General features: G+C 42.5%; 4 protein-coding genes across 4 annotated transcripts; 2 read left to right on the top strand and 2 right to left on the bottom strand.

Annotated features, from left to right (window-relative positions):
* Window positions 1-2,167: 2,167 nt before the first annotated feature.
* On the bottom strand, window positions 2,168-3,202 carry gngt2b (guanine nucleotide binding protein (G protein), gamma transducing activity polypeptide 2b; the record flags this gene model as incomplete). Its single annotated transcript, XM_080455783.1, has 2 exons — window positions 2,168-2,296; window positions 3,119-3,202. The coding sequence occupies 2 exons, from the start codon at window positions 3,200-3,202 to the stop codon at window positions 2,168-2,170; spliced, it is 213 nt and encodes a 70-aa protein (XP_080311909.1).
* Window positions 3,203-6,361: 3,159 nt separating this feature from the next.
* Window positions 6,362-8,518, bottom strand: LOC308104836 (sorting and assembly machinery component 50 homolog B-like). The gene has a single exon (XM_080455394.1). It carries the CDS (start codon window positions 8,425-8,427, stop codon window positions 7,012-7,014), a length of 1,416 nt encoding a protein of 471 aa, XP_080311520.1. The 5' UTR covers window positions 8,428-8,518; the 3' UTR covers window positions 6,362-7,011.
* A 196-nt stretch (window positions 8,519-8,714) lies between these two features.
* On the top strand, window positions 8,715-9,986 carry LOC308105150 (dynein regulatory complex subunit 2-like; the record flags this gene model as incomplete). The annotated part of the gene is made up of 1 exon (XM_080455782.1): window positions 8,715-9,986. One exon carries the CDS (start codon window positions 8,715-8,717, stop codon window positions 9,984-9,986), a length of 1,272 nt encoding a protein of 423 aa, XP_080311908.1.
* Window positions 9,987-12,132: 2,146 nt separating this feature from the next.
* LOC308105149 (dynein regulatory complex subunit 2-like) lies at window positions 12,133-13,377 on the top strand (the record flags this gene model as incomplete). The annotated part of the gene is made up of 1 exon (XM_080455781.1): window positions 12,133-13,377. One exon carries the CDS (start codon window positions 12,133-12,135, stop codon window positions 13,375-13,377), a length of 1,245 nt encoding a protein of 414 aa, XP_080311907.1.
* Between the last annotated feature and the right edge of the window lie 5,666 nt (window positions 13,378-19,043).

The raw sequence follows: 19,043 nt of genomic DNA, 5'->3' as shown, positions 1-19,043 counted from the left end.
AAAGTAACCATCTTTTAACCACTGTGTGTGTGTGTGTGCGCGTGTGTGTGTGTGCGCGTGCGTGCGTGTGTATGTGTGTGTGTGTGTGTGTTTGTGTTTGTTTTTCATAATAGGTTGAAAGTGGTTCATTATCTGTACTGTAGTAAAGACATAAAAGTGCACCACATTATGTTTAAAGTCTACTGTGAATTAGCCACAACATATCCCTTATCTTAATTACCTTATCAGATAAGAGTAAATGAGATATCCCATCCATGCAGCTTGCTGATAAGCTTTCTGAAATGTATGTACTGTATATTGTGTGTGTGCCGTATGCTGCACCTCAGAAAAACAGAATGTCGCAACCTATTATATTAAATACTATACTTACAATACATTATATTTACTACATTATATTATACTACATTATATTATATTATACTACATTATATTATACATTTGATAAGACTGAGACTAAACAAGCTAACTAATTGGATGCTCCTCAAAGCTCAAAAAGCTGTGGAGAAATGAGCTTAAAGTCTTTGACACGGGAAGCTGCAGTGTGTCAGCGGACCAAAGAGCATGGCTAAATAATCCTATTATGAATGATGACTCTATAAGCAGCACCTGACCTGGCACACGACTCAAACGACTTTGTGTCACCGTGCTCTCGTGTCGTAACAGATTGACCCCCCTGCTCTGTGCAGAGATGGCCTATACTGTACAATACTGCTTCTCAATGTTATTCAATATTGTAAAGTTGCATATTTCTGAAAGTTGTTTTATTTTCTTTATTGTACCCGATTCTAGTTTGTATATCGTTTAACTTATTGTCTGTTTGTTGTTGTGTCTATTGTATTGTATGTTGATGTGTATGAGTTGTATCGTGGGTGTGAAGAATAGCCATGCTTAGACAAGTGCTAATGGTGGATCCGTATTAGACTTAAGTAAATGTGGGGTCTTGGGACAGCCAGGGGTCCTTGAGGGGGTCCCCAGATTGATAGCTACTCCAAACTCCGAATGGACCCTTAGGGGGTCTGAGAGCTATAGGTCTCAGAGTTAGATTAACACTGAAGATTTTACCACGTCAATTGGGGTCCCACCGTCCCAGAGATAAAAATGCTATCAAATTCATCCGTGATCTAATGCATATCAAACTGTGTGTGTGTGTGTGTGTGTGTGTGTGTGTGTGTGTGTGTGTGTGTGTGTGTGTGTGTGTGTGTGTGTGTGTGTGTGTGTGTGTGTGTGTGTGTGTGTGTGTGTGTGTGTGTGTGTGTGTGTGTGTGTGTGTGTGTGTGTGTCTGTGTGTGTGTGTCTGTGTGTGTATGACAACAAGCGATCATAAAGTATAAATCAGGTATACTGTACAGCTGTGGTAGGCAACAGGCGGCCCGTGGGCCAGAACTGGCCCGCCATGTTGAATGTTATGTTTTCACTGTCAACTTTCCTTGAGACTTTTGGATGAAAAAATCTCTCACGTTTAAAAAACAAACCAAAGCTGTGTTTCACATGCCTTGAATGATCCATTGTTTCTCTCCATTCTAAGAGACCTTGAACCATGAAAGAGCTCTTGTTCGAAAAGGAGTATGACTCTCTGTCTCCAGATAAAATGAACAAAATATCCTCTAAGTGAAACATTCAAGGATGACGCCTGCACAACAAGGATTACATAAGCATTTCTGTGTGCACCTGTAACATTTGATTCCACATGCTTTTCTATCAATTGTTATACCACATCTTTATGTAGTATCTTTTAAAACAATATAATTATTATTGTATATACGGTTGTTCCAGGTCCTAAATTAGCCATTGATTGTGTTCTAGCCCACAATCTAATGTCTTTGAAAAAGTTTGACCCGAGGCCAAACTTACTTGCCGACCCCTGCTGTACAGACTAACAATAACATCAAACAGCCAGACCCAGGTCAAAGCTTTGTACATCTATTTGTGTTTAATTACAAATTGACCAAGGTACATATCCATATCCATATCAATACACAGTATATAATACAGTGATAGGGGGGAACAGGGAGGTTCTGTGGTTGTACCAATACAACATCACACCAAACAGTCTCCAAGCCTCTTCAAGGCTCTTCCACATGGATTCTACAGGATGGGAGTGACTGATAAAAAAAAAATCCCAAAACGACAACAGCGGACTCTTCCTGTTGCGTCGTTTGTGTGTGTGTTATGTTATCATACAGCCTCCCTTGTCTCCCTTGTAGGGGTTCTTGTCATCTGGAACACCTTTGATCAGGGGGTCATCTGCTGCCAGACCCTCCACAAAGTCAATAGTATCTTGACAGTTTGTACCGACCTGTTAGTCAGAAGAGAAGGGTAGAAAACAACCTTGTATGTTACAGTCAGTTTTTTTAAAGTTTAATATGAGGTTTGGAGAGATTTATATTAAAAAAGAAAAAAGAGAACATATTGCAATTGATTATAATTAAGATAATGACTACTGGTAGGTTAACAGAAATACAATATACTTATTTTTCATTCATAATGCACAGTCTACACTTAATTCAAGCTGTGGAAAGCTGATATTGGAAGGGTTTGTTTTTTCATTGTGTTCTAGTGTCTTTTCTGTTTTCTGTTTTTGTGGGGAAAGCTTTTGCTGAAAATAGCAGATCGACAAATAGCTTGTCGATCTGCTATTTTCTGCGTGGTGGATTTTTTCCACTTAAGTATAAATATCAATATTTCAATGTAGAAATACTCTGTTACAAGTAAAAGTGCGGAATTCTAAATTGACGTAAAAGTACAAAAGTATTGGTATCAAAATGTACTTAAAGTACCAAAAGTAGTGGTCATTATGCAGAATGTCCCGTTTCACACGTTTTCAAATGTATAAATTGTATAAAAATCTTTTGAAGATAGCCGATCTACAAGCTCACAATGCGTCGCATTGTGAGCTTGTAGATCAGCTATTTTCAAATGGCTGAAATATATGTAGGGTTGAAGTGGTTAATGTATGTTTTGTAATAATAATCAAAATCTACAAAGTAACTAAAGTTTTCAAATAATTGAAGTGGAGTAAAAGTACATTATTTGCCTCTGAGATGTGGTGGAGTAGAAGTAAAAGTACTGGAAAATTAAGTGGATTAAGTGGTTAAGAAGAGCAGAGCTTTGAACTCACTGCTGTGCGTGGGGTGTCAACCTCTTTCTTCAACTGCTCCAACTCCATTTGCAGGATTTCCTTATCAGACATGTCCCGAGCCATCCTGGCTGTGGGAGCAAAGACAACATAGTTTGAATTACTACCTGATCATACAACATGCTTAATTACCACCTGATATACAACATGATAAATTACCACCTGATATGCAACATGATAGATTACCACCTGCACACAATGGTTCATAACCCTGAGCCTAACCCAACAAATGCTGGCAAATACTATTATAGAATACTATATTATAGTATTCTATATAGTACAATACTACATTATTAAATATCATAGTATGGTATTCTACAGTATGTAGTATAGCTCTATATTATACTATTCTATATAGTATAATACCACATTATCATTATATTATAGTTTTCAACAGTATGTAGTATAGCTCTATATTATAGTATTCCACATAGTAAATTATTATATTATTATATACAGCATAATATGATACTAAATTCTATTATATTTTTCTATATGGTAAAATACTAGCCTATATTAAAGTGTTCTATAGTAAATTACTGTGTAGCATTCTAGGTAGTATAAAACAATACAATATTCTATTTAGTATAATTCTATATTATAGTATTCTATAGAGTACTATATCAAATAATGTAAACTCTTATTGAGCATTATCTCTCCATGGCATCCTTCCAGTGCACGATGCCACTTGTATTCTGCTGCATTTCATTCAAATTCAGCCTGTGCTTGTCTTGGTGGCTGTATAGTGTGAAGTAAGAAATACCTACTTAATGTAAGACAATGAGACAAACGTCTCCCTTACCTGTTGAATGGTGGGATGCCCCGCTAAACCAGAGAAATGTGTTGAGTTGACGTCTTGGCTTCCCTCACACTGACTGAGGAGCTGATGTGCGCTGTCCGCTCTGCTGCTCTTCGCCAGGGCTGATCCCTGCACGCTCCTTGGCTTTGGGGAAGGGGGGGAGGAGGAGGGGGGGTCGGCACAGGATTTGGCCTCCGGATGTCACCAATCCCCCCCTGATCAGATTAAACAATCAAGAGCCATAATTCCCACAAGCCTCACCTGAGCAAGGAATGGAGGCCAGCACACATACAGTACACACAGCTCTGTGCCATGGCTCTCGTACTTGTGAAGACTAGCTATGCAACAGTTAATCGAACTCATCGATTTAATAATAAGAAGAAGAAATCGAAGATTTAATAAAATAATCGATTATTAATTTATCCCTAATTTGGGTATGTCATTATAGGCGAAAAGTTTCAACAAGTTTCAAAAAGGGTGAAAATCGACTATTTATTATGGGTAAAGATAATAATACTGTGAATTAATAATAATAACGTTTTGTCAGTAGACTAGTGTTTTTTGTTGTTTTTCATGATGTGACCGGCCAGCTTTGTATTTGTTTTAAAATACAGTTGATAAGGATAGGTAGATGGAGAGAGAGAACGGTTTCACCCCCCGGGTTCACTTTTCCTGACCTAGTGATCAGTAAAAGTGAACTTGTCTTCCGACCAGGAGGAAGGAGTCCAATCAATCAGGTGATTGTTTAATCCCCATGTCTATCCAATCAACATGCTGTAAGCCTTCCAACGTCACTCTAGTCACGGGCTTCTCAAAGTGGGTGCCGTGGCACCCTTGGGTGCCTTGACGCAAGTCCAGGGGTGCCTCAGTCAGAATACTTAATAATAATAATATTTGGAATTTATCAATGTCACTTCAGTTTAACCACTTAGACCCTCTATACTTAGTAAAACGGACCTGAGCTAAACTGTACTTTGTGCGTTTTTTTTTTCAGCCTACAGAACACCAAGTCTCTTCACGAAAAATAGCAGCTCTACAAGCTCACAACACGTCACAACGTGACTTTAGTTTACTTTGAAGATTTTGAGTAACATTACAAAACATACACTAACCACTTCAACCCTATATATACTTTGGCTATTTTAAAATAGCCGAACTTCAAGCTTGTAGATCTGCTATTTTCAAAAGATTTTTCTACTAACAAACTTGTGAAATGGGACACACTGCATAACGAGTACTTTACTTTTGGTGCATTAAGTATATTTTGATGCCAATACTTTTGCACTTTTACTCAAGTACATTTTGAATACCAAACTTGTACTTGAACTTGTTCCATCACTGCTCCATATTAAAACGACAGAGCCCCACTACCCTAGTTCCCTTTCAGTGCTACACACACACACACACACACACTCACTCATAAGTGACATTTGCTGTGGGACAGGACATGTTATTGATCCTGTGTTAAGCCCTATTCACACTCGCTTCACCGCTAAGCCATTTTCAGGATCTGGGCTAGTCTCATCTACTCCAGATTAACCCCAGACACGTGACGTCACTGTGGATTAACAGCGGGCAGCGTAGAAAACACAAGAGACAGTTAAAGGGGTAGTTCTACCAAATAAATGCTCTTTTCCCCTATCGATTAGTCACCCCATGGAGACTAGAATTCATGGATTTGTTTTTGTTTTTGTCGCATTCCTAAGCCAATTAAGTTGATGACCAGCAGACCGGTAGGCAGTGGTTCCGGTAGGAGACACAAAGGAGACTCTTTGTGTCTCCTACTGGAACCGCTGTCGGTCATCAAATTATTGGCTTCGGAATGCGTCAAAAACTAAAAAACTATCCATGAATTCAAGTCTCCATGGGGTGACTAATCGATAGAAAAAAAGGTCATTTTGGGAGTGAACTATCCCTTTAAAGTCAAGTAGCAAAACAGACAGAATCACCACAGTTATGTACAGTGGTGGAAAGTAACATTAAGTAAGTACATTTAACTCAAGTACTGTACTTAAGTACACCTTTGAGGCTGTTTTTTTGTTTACTGTACTGTACTATTTCTTTTTTTTTTTAAATCAATACCGGTACTTTAACTTCTACTCCAATACATTTCGGAGTCAAATATTGTACTTTTACTCCACTACATTTATTTACTTTGTGGATTTTCATTATTTTTACAAAACATATATATTAACACTTCTTCAGCCTTCATATATACTTTGGCTTTTCGAAAATAGCCGATCTACAAGCGTATGTGGGTTTGTAGATCTACTATTTTCAAAATATTTTTTGAGGGACAGCGTGAGGGACAGCATGCCGCTGGCGGAAAATGCACTTGAAATGCATTTTGAAAACTTGTGAAATGGGGTCATCCTGCACAATTTTACTTGTAAGAGACAATTTTTTAATTTATTTTTTTTAACAGGGGACCAACTGAGATTTATTTGTGTGTAGAACGGCTTTTACAACGTTAAAAAGAGGACTAACAGTAAGTGCACTGGTGGTTCAGTAGCTCACACACAGTGTTGTCACATTTCACTCACTACTAGGGCTGCTGGGTTGGGATGATGACAAATTGTTCCTCTACTCCTTACATGAATTACTTGAACAAGCCGTTTTGGCATGAGGTCCAACTCCCTCCGTAAATTGCAGAGCTTTACGTTTTATTCCTTTACATTGACAGAAAGTGCTGGTTTCCTTCACAGCTCAATAGACATCGGTCATCAGGACACAACAGTGCTTAGAGTGTAGGATTAAATCTCGAAAACAAATGAAATAACAGGCCACGCCTCTAGAAAGGCTGCAATCCCGCAGAAGGCAAAGGGAGATACGGCCCAAAATCTCTTTCACAGGCCAGAAATAGAACTACTAGTGGTGCCACAGCAAACAGGAGTGTTGTGATATAAATGGTAAATATCAAAAGGAGATGGGTTCAGGCGCACTCCTCAAGGACAATGCATTCTTGTAGGATCCATGCCTAGTGTTACACTCTACAACACATTACAAGTGACAATACTCTCTCCCTTTAGCGCCATAAGTCTCTGCTGCCATAACTGAAGGCAGCAGGGTGATGACATCACAGGAAGCGAATTCCTGCTCCGAACTGGACACCGTCACATATCCTGTCTCCACTCTGCACTCCCATGGGGATACAGTAGTTCAGCTCCAGTCTGGCGATGTTTCCGAGGCGCAGCACAATGCCTGCGCCGTATGACCAGCGAATGCACTCTGCTAGTTTCTGAAGGTGTGCCTGGGGACCATCACCGTAGTTTAGGTTGCAGAGGTTGCCGGCATTGAGGAAGAAATGTGTTCTGAAGAGGTCTCCAAAGCCTCCCTTGCCTGGTCGGAAGGGCAGAGGGGTGTATAAATGGAGTCCACCTGCCCAATACGCCTCCCCACCAAGGTAGTCACCTTCACTCTGTGGGCCAATGCTGTACATCCCAAAGCCTCGGACACTGGTGGGACCCCCAAGGTAGAACCTGTCAGCGATGCAAGAGGGCTGTTCTCCAATGGGGTAGAGCATTCCACCCCAGAGAGAGGCAGATAAGACCGAGTCCCAGAACAGCCGTTTGTTGAGCTGTAGCTCAAAGTCCTCCTTCAGAAAATTAGCGTCTCCACCAGTGTATCCAGCCAGCTCCTGATTGATTCTAAGTAAGGCACCTTTCTTGGGGAAGATTGCAGAATTCCTTGTGTCGATCGACATGGTGTGCGAGAGTGCCGACTTCAGTGAGTGTCCACTCTCCTCTCGCACTGCGAAGGAGGCACTGCGTGCTAGACAGCCCAGTTCCCTCCAGACCCCCTCCCACTTTAACATATGGTTGGTCATCCCTAGAGGAAAGTTTAGCTCTGCTGACATTCCTCTGTCAGTCTCTTTCAGGGAGCTCCATGGAAACTGGCCGGTGACTTTGTACGTGTTGAGAGTGAGGTTGCGTTCAAAGTGTCCAGGCTGAGGCTTGAAGAAGGACAGGCCATAGGACGTCTCCTTGGTCCCATTAGAGAATTGGAAGGTGAGCTTCTCAGCACGACCCAACATGTTAGGTAGCTTCACGCCCAGTACCATACTCCCTTCGTTGTTGCCAACCATGGCGTCATAGCTTCCAGTCAGCCTCTTAACCTCCGTCACCTCAAAAGTTACATCGAGACCGTTGGGCAAAGCATCTGCACCTTCAGATGTATCGATGAGCACCTCCACCTCTTTGAAGATACCCATGCGGAGCAGCCTCTGCCTGGCCACGTGAGACTTCTTCATGACGTCAATGAGGCTTTTGGCGTGGAAGACCTCAGAGATCTCATAGCCGAGCAGATCCTCTTTAGTTCTTCCAAGGCCTTGGATGTTGACGTGTTGGACAACAACATCTTTTTTTTCCAGTATCTCCTGTTTAGTCTGTTGCTCTGTTTCCGGAACCATGTCAACCATGTCATCTGGGTTGACTCCCAAGTTGCGGCCATGCATCGGGAGAGGATCCAAACTCTTGGCATGGACGGCACCCATGGTCTTGCTGTTAGAAGGTCTGTTTTGTTGCAATTAGGGTTTACTTTTTTATTTACTGGTCCTGTTACAACAAATAAATAAATAAATGGCAATGACTCTTAAGAGACTATTTTTACATTGTGGTATTAATGTATTTATATTATTTTCAACCTGCAATTTCTTATTTGGGCAAGGCTGATGTCAGCAATGACCTCATCGAGGCTTGCTAAGTATATAACATATTTGCTGTTTGCTATTATTCATTTTGAGCTACGCACAGTGGAATCACCGAAGCCTCTTTAGACATCATGGCAAAGAAAAAGGAAAAGGGCAAGAAGGGGGGAGGAGGTAAGGGTAAGAAGGTAAGTGGACCCACAACCGAGGAGAAGGTCCAGCAACTTATGGCAAAGTTGCACGAGGAAGAGAAGCTGAGCATTCTCAGCATACAGAAACTGAACTACGATTGGATGGGTGTTCTTCGCAAACAGCTCAAGCTCGATCTGCGCAAAGACATCGATCTATCCAAGGTGATCTTTGAAAAAGTGCTCAAGATTAAGGATAATATTATCCAGTCTTTGGCGGACGACCTCAACAATTCAGAGAAGCAGGCGGCCCAGGCCCAGGTCTCTCACCTGCAGTTTCAAGACAAACTGCAGGACCTGCAGGTGGAAAGACTGGCAGCTCTGGACCAAGACTGGAAAGGCGGTCAGCAAGAGCTGAGCGTCGAGTTGAACTCCGAGAGAGATGAGATGTTGGTGCAGCATCGGGAAGAGATTGACTACTTGAAGGATGTATCTGTGGTGATGCGCAAGCGCGATTGTGACATGAGATTTGATGCCAGCCTGAACTACCAAAGCCTTTGCAACGCGTTGCAAAGGCTGCAGATCACAAAGAGGGACCTCGCGGCGAAGCACCTCGAGGAGCAGAAGAAGAGAGACGAGAGGGACGAGCTCAAGCAGGACGAGGACACTTACGAAAAGGCAGAGGCAGAATTTAAGGTCTCTTTGAAGGCCATGGAAGACCGTTGCTGCACCAAAGGGATTTTAGCTACGGGGAGGAGGCTGCGGGGGCTGCAGAAGATGCGGGACACGATGGTGCTACAGCTACAAGCGGGATCGGGCGATAACGGCAATCAGAGGGAGCGGGAGACCGCGGAAATGAGAGCCACCGTCGGAAAGGTGGCCATGAAGGCGACCAGGGTCAAGGTGAGGATGAGTCGTGAGCGCACCGTGGCAAAGCGGCGGCTTACCAAGCTCGTCATGAACACCAGCTCTGCCGAAAAGAAGCTGCGGGACACTCGCACAAAGGGGGAGAGACTTCTGTTTCGAGCCCAGATGTGTGCCAAGATAGACGGCGAGCAGGTAAAAGTCCTGCAGTCAAGCTCAAAGGAGGAGGGAGCTCACGCAACGGAGCCACCGCCCAGAGCAATAGCAGAGGAAATGGCGGAATATAGGGAATTGGAGCAATTCTGGCAGCGCTATAATAAGGTTCGACTGGAGCAGCTGTATCTGAAGCAGCAGCAAATTGCTCTGACACGAGAGAACAAGCACCTGCATGCTCTTGTGGGGAATTACTTTTGATTAATTCCACTAAAGGCACTAAACCTTTTGAGGGGTTTAGTGCTGCGTCAGTACACAGTATATACAGTATATAAGGCACTAGTTTTCCACGTTGTGTCCGGTGACCGTGACCCCCATGGTCCAAAAGGACTACCCTTACACCGGGCTGTAAACTCAGAGAGTTTACAAAATGGAACCGGCTCCACTCAGATTTACATGATCCGTAAGGGACCATTTGGTTGCTATTCATATTTTAGCTGTGGACCCCCTGGAACGGCCTCAATTACCCCAGGTTTTGAGAGCCACTGGTGCTGATGGATTCCGTCTATTTTCATCCCCACCAGGCAGCTAGCTTTGCACAAGCCTCAAATGTGGTAGAATGAATTCTGCAGAACAGTGCTTCTGAAATGTTTATATATATATATTTCAACTACCCCCATAACTTGATGCTATAAGCAACTGCAAATGTCTGTATTTTATGTAGCTGAGCATAGGGGTGCTAAAAATTAATCAAACTAATCGATTTAATACATTATTAAAAAGATCATCGATAATCAATAATTTAACAAAATAATAGATTAATAATCAATCCCTATTTTGGGTTTGTAATTATATAAGCGAAAATGATGAAAAAATAAATACAAAAAGAAAATAGCAGATTTACAAACTTACAACACGTTGCATCGCGACAAACGTTAAACGTTTATTTTAATGATCAATCTTGCATCAGTGGAAATAACATAGTATACTTTAAGTTTGTATTTATTGGTATCACAAAGAAAACTATTTTTTTTCAAGGTTTTAAATAATAAATACCGTTATAATTTTTTTCACATTATTTTTTTACATTAGTGTTATATTATCATTAACTTCTTAGTGTTTTGCCAATTATTTTGGGTCCCACATACTGTAGGTTGGAAATCGCTGCTCTAGAGGAAGGGCCAGAGCAATCTGTTCTTCCTGAGGAGGCTCAGGTCCTTTGGCATTTGAAGCGTCTGTTGCGGCCAGTCACATCAACACAAGCGCCAACATTGGCGTTACCCATATTCACCTTATACCACCACGGAGGACCCATGGGACTCGGTCAGTCCTTGCAGGTAGCTATGAACCTGTACAATGATGGCGATTGTCGCTCCACTACCAGGTGTTCCGCCTGGTTAGCATGATAATGACAAAGGTATATTTATAATTACATTTGTTTTTATTTTACTTCGTTTTGACTTCATGTTCATCCATTTCAGTAGATAGTTTTCAAACAGGTTTGCTAGTTTAGTTTTTGTTCATTTTTGTGTTACTTTGAGAAAAAATAGTGAACATAGTAGATATTTTCTCTATTTTTTAAGAAACATATTGGATACTGGCGAGACTAAAACTAAGGTGTTTGTAGACACACAATACAGTTTCAGTTATGGGTTTTAATTTTTTTTGCTTAACTAAAATGTTTCTTCAATTCTGGTTTTAGTTATTCTTTAGTTTTAGTTAACTATAATAACCCTAATGACCAATGTGAATCTTGCTCTCGCTTACATTTTTGGCCCTCCTTTTTTTACCTGGCTTGCTATTGATTCTTATCTGCTGTGTTTCTATTATCTGTTCTTGTATTTTTATGATTGTTACAATAGCCATGGCAACTGACTTTCCCTCGTGGGAGCAATAATTATCTATCTATATACACTGTAGCCCCTCTGGTTCTCAAACCTTTTCATGCCATGGACTCCCAAATTAATATGTACTGTATGTGGCTGTGGACCCCCTTACGAAAAGATTTTGCGTCAGGGACCCCCATACAAGATCTGTGTTGTTAAAATGTTTCAAGAATATTCAAATGTTCTCACCTTTTTTTCCAAGATTTTTTTAAAATAGCATCTACAAGCTCACAACGTGGACGCCCAATTGGGTCTCCTAACGCAGCTGACACCGGGTAATTGAATTATTGGCTTAGGAATGCGACAAAAACAAAAACATCCATGAATTCAAGGCTTCATGGGGTGTGTAATTGATCGAAAATAAGCCATTATTTTCAACCTGTAATTCCGTATTTGGGCAAGGCTGAGGTCAGCAATGACCTCATCAAGGTTGGCCATATATTACATTTATATTACATTTACCATTTAATTATTATTCATTAGCTAAGCACAGTGGGATCACTCATACAAATTTATACATTATGCCAAAGGCCAAAAAAGGCCCTGCTGGACCCTCGGCTGAGGAGAAAGTCCAGCTACTTTTGGAAAAACTGAAACAGGAAGAGGAACTCGGCGTTGAGAGCATGCGGAAAGTGAACTTCGACTGGCTGGATGTATTTCGCAGCTCGATCAAGGAGGATCTGCGTCAAGACATTGACCTGTCCAGGCAAGTCTTTGATAAGGTGATCATGAGCAAGAGCAGAATAATAAAGTCCTTGGCGAGTGACCTCAGCGATGCACAGCAGCAGGCAGCCCAGGCCCAGATCTGTCACCTGCAGTTCCAAGACAAGCTGCAGGCTCTGCAGGTGGAAAGACTAAAGGCTGTGGACCAGCTGTGGACAGGCGGTCAGCAAGAGCTGAGCGCCGAGTTCAACTCCGAGAGAGACGAGAGGTTGGAACAGCACTGGGAAGAGATTGACTACTTGAAGGACGTATACGAGGCGATGCGCAAGCGCGATTTTGACTTGAAATACTATGCCAATCTGGACTACGAAAGTGTTAATGACGCATTGGAGAGGATGCAGATCGCAAAGAGGGACTTTGCAACGAGGGACATGATCGCACACCAGAAGAAGTTAGACGAGAAAGCCGCACTCATGCAGGAGGACGAGGATAGTTACCAAAAAGCAATAGTAGAATTTAAGGCCGCTTTGAAGGCTATGGAAGACGTATCAAGTATCAAAAAGATTATAAAGCAGGCGAAGAAGCTGCGGAAGCTGCAGAAGTTACGGGACGTGATGGTGCTTCAGGCGAACTCGGAGGATGTTGGCAATCAGAGGGAGCGTGAGTTCACAGACCTGAGAGTCAACACGGACAAGGTGAAGGTGAAGGGTCGCCAGGTCAAGGTGAAGATGGGTCGTGAGCGCACGGAAACGAAGGATCGGCTCACTAGACTCGTCATGAACACCAGCGCTGCCGAAAAGAAGCTGCGCGACATTCGTACGAAGGGGGAGAGACTTCTGTTTCGCGCCGAGATGTGTGTCAAGCTAGCAAGTGATCAGGGAAGAGTCACGCCCTCGAGCACAACGGAGGAAGGAGTGCATGCAACTGAGCCACTGCCCAGAGAAATAGCAGAGGCAATGGCGGAATATAGGGAAATGGAGCGATTCTGGCAGCGCTATAATAAGGTTCGACTGGAGCAGCTGAATCTGAAGAGGCAGGAAACTGCTCTGACACGAGAGAACCAGTACCTGAATTCTGTTGTGCGGCATTACACAGACTTTTGAGGGGTTTAGTACTACGTCAGTAAACAGCAGTAGTATATAAGGAATTGGTTCTCAACGTCAGGTCCTGGGACCACCATGGGTCCAAAAGAGAGTGCACAAATTGGTTCCATTTGTACACTCTCTGAGTTAAATTAACACTGAGGATTTTACAGAGCAGATTGATGTTCCAACCTATTTCTGTTTGTAAATATTTTTTCAGTGGGCGTGGCGTAAGTAGAGGCAAAACATTAACTGAACACAGTAGGCACGCAATGCATCCATACCAACGCTGCCTATCAATTTAGTTTGTTTTTTTGCCATCCTACCCATAGACATATAAAGGTAGACGCCTCCTTCGGCTCTGAAGCGTTCGTATCTCGGGCGCGCTTCCTTGTTCCGCAGGGCTAGCCCATATAAGGCTTGGGCTAGCCTTCCACTTCCTTCCGCTTCAGCAGGGCAAGCTGGAAACTTCCGTGTGCGTCACAGAAGGGGGCGTTCGGTAGAGGCAGGTGGGGCGGGTCTTTTCTTAAGAGGCAGCCGCGCAGCAACTAGTCAGTTAGACGCGCTGTGATTGGCCAGTAGTTAACACGATGTGATTGGTCAGTAGTCAAACAGCCCTGCGAAAGAGCCTTGTATTGAGATACCAGTGGCTACAATGAACTGCAGAGGCCAATGAGGTATCTAGGTTTCTATATCTATGATCCTCCCATCCATAAGAAAACAATACAGGAAGTCTTGAACACACATGACTCTCATCATGTGCTAATGGGCTGAGTTAAAAGCTTTTCTTACCAGTTCCCCAATCTGTTTCATACAGATTGGGCATGACAAACCTTTAGACATGATACTTTATTTTACCTTAAAACTGATTTGAAGAGTGCGCAAGGAACACAAGAATGTTTGATGATCGCCTCATTCCAATCATTTCGTATTATTACTCGTCTTCATATAGATTTTATTTGAATGGCAGTGGCAGCTGTTATGTGAGTAACAGTGGGATCAATTGGCTTTGCCGGTTGCTGATCTGGTCTGGGTCTATAGCGGATACGGAAACGGTGTGTGCGTATATATGTGTGCGCAAATTACCGAATATACTGATTACTAAATACTGACTACTGCCTCATGGTGCCTTTTTACTGACTCCCTACAGCCTTATGCTGCTTTATTACTGACTCTACTGCCTTATGCTCCATTATTACTGACTCCCTACTGCTTTATGCTGCCTTATTATTGACTCCCTATTGCCTCATGACTCCCTATTACCTTATGATGCCTTACCACTGACTCCCTACTGCCTTATGCTGCCTTATTACTGACTCACTATTGCCTTAGGCTGCCTTATTACTGACTCCCTACTGCCTTATGCTGCCTTATTATTGACTCCTTACTGCCTTATGCTGCCTTATTATTGACTCCTTACTGCCTTATGCTGCCTTAATTACTGACTCCCCACTGCCTTATGCTGCCTTATTGACTCCCTACTGCCTTCTGCTCCCTTATTATTGACTCCCTACTGCCTTATGCTCCCTTATTACTGATTCCCTACTGAATTATGCAGCTTTATTACTGACTCCCTACTGCCTTCTGCTCCCTTATTATTGACTCCCTACTGCCTTATGCTGCCTTATTATTGACTCCCTACTGCCTTCTGCTCCCTTATTACTAACTCCCTACTGCCTTATGCTCCTTATTACTGACTCCCAACTGCTGTATGCTGCCTTATTACTGACTCCCTACTGCCTTATTCAGCTTTATTACTGACTCCCTACTGTCTCATTACTGACTCCCTACTGCTTTATAACTGACTCCCTACTGCCTTAGGCTCCCATAATACTGACTCCCTACTGCCTTATGCTGCCTTACTACTGACTCCCTACTGCCTTATGTTTCCTTATTACTGACACCCAGCCTTATGCTGCCTTATTACCGATTCCCTGCTGCTTATGCTCCCTTATTGTCAAGTGGTACTGCCATCCTGTTTGTGTTCTAATCAGTTGCAGGTGGGGCCTGAGGGGCCCCCCTTGTTTGTTTGTGCATGTGCATGTGCATGTGCATGTGCATGTGCATGTGCATGTGCATGTGCATGTGTGTGTCATGCACACAACGTATTTATGTGGCACGTGTGTGAGGGGTGCACTGTGCCTCCTGTTTGTGTTAAATTCCCTACTGCCTTAGGCTGCCTTATTACTGACTCCCTACTGCCTTATGCTGCCTTATTATTGACTCCTTACTGCCTTATGCTGCCTTAATTACTGAATCCCCACTGCCTTATGCTGCCTTAATTACCGACTCCCTACTGCCTTATGCTGCCTTATTACTGACTCCCTACGGCCTTATTCAGCTTTATTACTGATTACTGACTCCCTGCTGCCTTATGCTGCCTTATTACTGACTCCCTACTGCCTTATTCAGCTTTATTACTGATTACTGACTCCCTACTGCCTTATGCTGCCTCATTACTGACTCCCTACTGCCTCATGCTGCCTCATTACAGACTCCCTACTGCCTCATGCTGCCTCATTACTGACTCCCTACTGCCTCATGCTCCCTTATTACTGACTCCCTACTGCCTCATGCTCCCTTATTACTGACTCCCTACTGCCTTAGGCTCCCTTATTACTGACTCCATACTGCCTTATGCTGCCTTATTACCGATTCCCTGCTGCTTATGCTCCCTTGTTGTCAAGTGGTACTGCCGTTCTGTTTGTGTTGTAATCAGTTGCAGGTGGGGCCTGTGGGGCTCCCCTTGTTTGCATGTGCATGTGCATGTGCATGTGCATGTGCATGTGCATGTGCATGTGCATGTGCATGTGTGTGTCACGCACACAACGTATTTATGTGGCACGTGTGTGAGTGCACTGTGCCTCCTGTTTGTGTTCAATTTGTGTCATTATTTGCAGCTTTGTCTCGCATGCATTCAGTCACAGCTGTTCATGCCGTACTCATACAGACACACAAACATACATACATGCTGTACTTTCGTTTTATTACTTGTCTTCATAGATTTTATTTGACTGTTATGTGAGTAGACTCCCTACTGCCTCATGCTCCCTTATTACTGACTCCCTACTGCATTATGCAGCTTTATTACTGACTGCCTATTGCCTTATGCTGCCTTATTATTGTCTCCCTACTGCCGTATGCTACCTTATTGGTGGTGCCGCGCTATGAGCTTGTATATCTGCTAGTTTTTTGAATAGCCAAAGAGATCTAAAATGACACAGATGTGTTCCCGGATTGAATGGGCTAAACTCCCCTGTGTAGTCAGTTCCTTGTCAGACTGTCATTTAGTGTGAGTTTAGTAGTGTCTGTATTTGAGTTCTTGTTGGTTATTAAACCTTTCTGAGTTGAACCTCGCCTGCCTGCTCGTTCTGCATTTGGGTCCTACTTCACACTCTTACCCTGACAAATATAGGAATGACACAAGTCTCAAATGTGGTTGAATTGAATTCTGCAGAACAGTGATTCTCAAACGTTTTAATTTGAAGGACCCCCCCATAACTCTGAGAGTGTACATCATTTGGTTCCATTTGAACACTCTCAGACTTACAGACCTGTAAGGGTCCATTTAGAACCCCTGAGGGTCCCTGGACCCCACTTTGAGAACCACTGTTGTAGAACAACCGTTTTCCTTTTTTAAACGCCATTCAGCCAAGCAACGTGTCTCACTCATGTTTCCCTTTTTCCCCTCTTTTTTTTTTACAGACGAGGGAAAAGGGGATTTGAGCCCTTCTCCATGTTGGAAGCCACTCCAACATGGAGTGGCCTCTTACTTTACTAGAGTTTGTCAATTTTATCAACACTTTATACTTTTACTACTGTACATCTGTACAAAAACTACATTAATTAAAGGGATATTTCACCTTCAAACATGTTTGGGGTGTATTTTCAATAACCTTTTTCATTTCTTTTTTAGAAAATGTAATAATTAATTTAAAAATAAATGAAAACATTTATTGAAAAACCATGGCCCTCTCACGTATTAGCAGGACAATATCAGTCAGTTGAACCAAGGACTGGTGTTTTCTATTTTGCACACAAGTAAATGTACTTGTGTGCAACACCTTCATGTGATATTATTGTCTCCGCCGGAGGCGGAGAGTATGTTTTCGCTTCGTCCCGCCGTGTGTTCACCTCCCTCCTAGCCAAGCTAACATTGGTCAAACTTCACGTGACACGTGACAATATGTTGTCACCAATGCTTTTGATTGGCTAGCGAGACGCATGACGAAATAAAATCCTATAAATAGGTGTGTCACTTCAAAAAGCCATTTATTTTTTTGGAAGTGAGGTAAGACAGGATCAATCAGTCTTGATTGGAACAGTACCTTCCAGTACAAATCACCCGTCCGTCCGTGCGTGTGTTAGAACACCTAACATTGGTCAAGCAAAGGCGCAGAAGGCCAAAGCTAAGAAAGCATACTCATCTACAACAGTAACACAGAAGAGGACTATAGAGTTGAATTGATCCCACAACAAGGCCGAAGTCTTAATACTGTAACAATTGGCCACCTTGATCAAATACATTATGTAGCACTAGAGAAAACTGACATAGATCAAACACACCAATCAACTGCTGAAACTGTTCAAGACAATGAAGATGAAGAAGACAGACAAGCATTTGAACAAACCAGTCAATTACGAGGACTCCCATATGACACATTGCTTCAAGAAGAACATCTTTTAGATGCAGACACTACATATTCAGTCGCCCCTGCAGAACACCAAAAACCACGCGCATTCTACCAAGACGACCCGTTCTACCAAGACGACCCGTGCTATTAAAATAGCACGGGTCTGCTGGTGGAGACTTGTGCTCCGAGGAGCACATTTTCTACTTACAATTGTTTTTGTTAGGAACACTTTCCATCTGACTCTAGTGAGAGGGAGGATGCTCTTTCACACACAGTGCCTCACATTGCAGTCTACTATCAATGTCACTAGAGGGCAGCAGAGATTTAACTAGCAGAGATTTAACTAGCTCTCTCTTCATCTATGGAATTGGTTCTCAAAGTTTAACCCACTTTAACCCTATTTTATACATCAGTTGTTCAATAACGGCCAATTGAAAAGTCATTAATCATAGTGAAGAATATGGAATAATCTTTTTTTAGGATATCAAGGTTCAAGGTTCAAGGTTCAAGTTTATTAATGTCCCAGAAGAGCAACACAAATCTTCTTTTATGGGGTCCCCAGCACAAAATATGTTCAGATGGGGGTCTGTGGTGGGCACTGGGTGTCTTTTACCTCTCTCTCTCTCTCTCTCTCTCTCTCTCTCTGTGTCCTCTCCTCCATAGATATATATAAAGGCTAGATGGCTCAAGGGGACGGCGCAAGCGTAGCTCAACCGCGGCCATCTTGAAACAGTCATTCATAACATTATGTCTATGGTGCATATACTTTGAAATAACCATAGCGTGCTCAATTTTCATCCGATTTTCAAACGGTTTGGTGTGTTGTAAACACCAAAGATGTAGTTATTATACTGCATACTTATAATTATAATCACGGTTTTTTTTTTTATATAATTTTATAATTTTATTACATCTTTGGTGTTTACAACACACCAAACCGTTTGAAAATCGGATGAAAATTGAGCACGCTATGGTTATTTTAAAGTATATGCACCATAGACATAATGTTATGAATGACTGTTTCAAGATGGCCGCGATCATGTGGCAACGTCG

This window comes from Gymnoscopelus braueri, assembly GCF_963280865.1.
Source record: "Gymnoscopelus braueri genome assembly, chromosome: 17".
Classification (NCBI taxonomy): domain Eukaryota; kingdom Metazoa; phylum Chordata; class Actinopteri; order Myctophiformes; family Myctophidae; genus Gymnoscopelus; species Gymnoscopelus braueri.
Note: the sequence above shows the minus strand (reverse complement) of the source record. Positions and strands in the feature narration are given on the sequence as shown.

Coding starts and splice junctions, on each gene's coding strand:
- LOC308104836 (XM_080455394.1), bottom strand. CDS start 8,427: ATGGGTGCCGTCCATGCCAAGAGTTTGGATCCTCTCCCGATGCATGGC.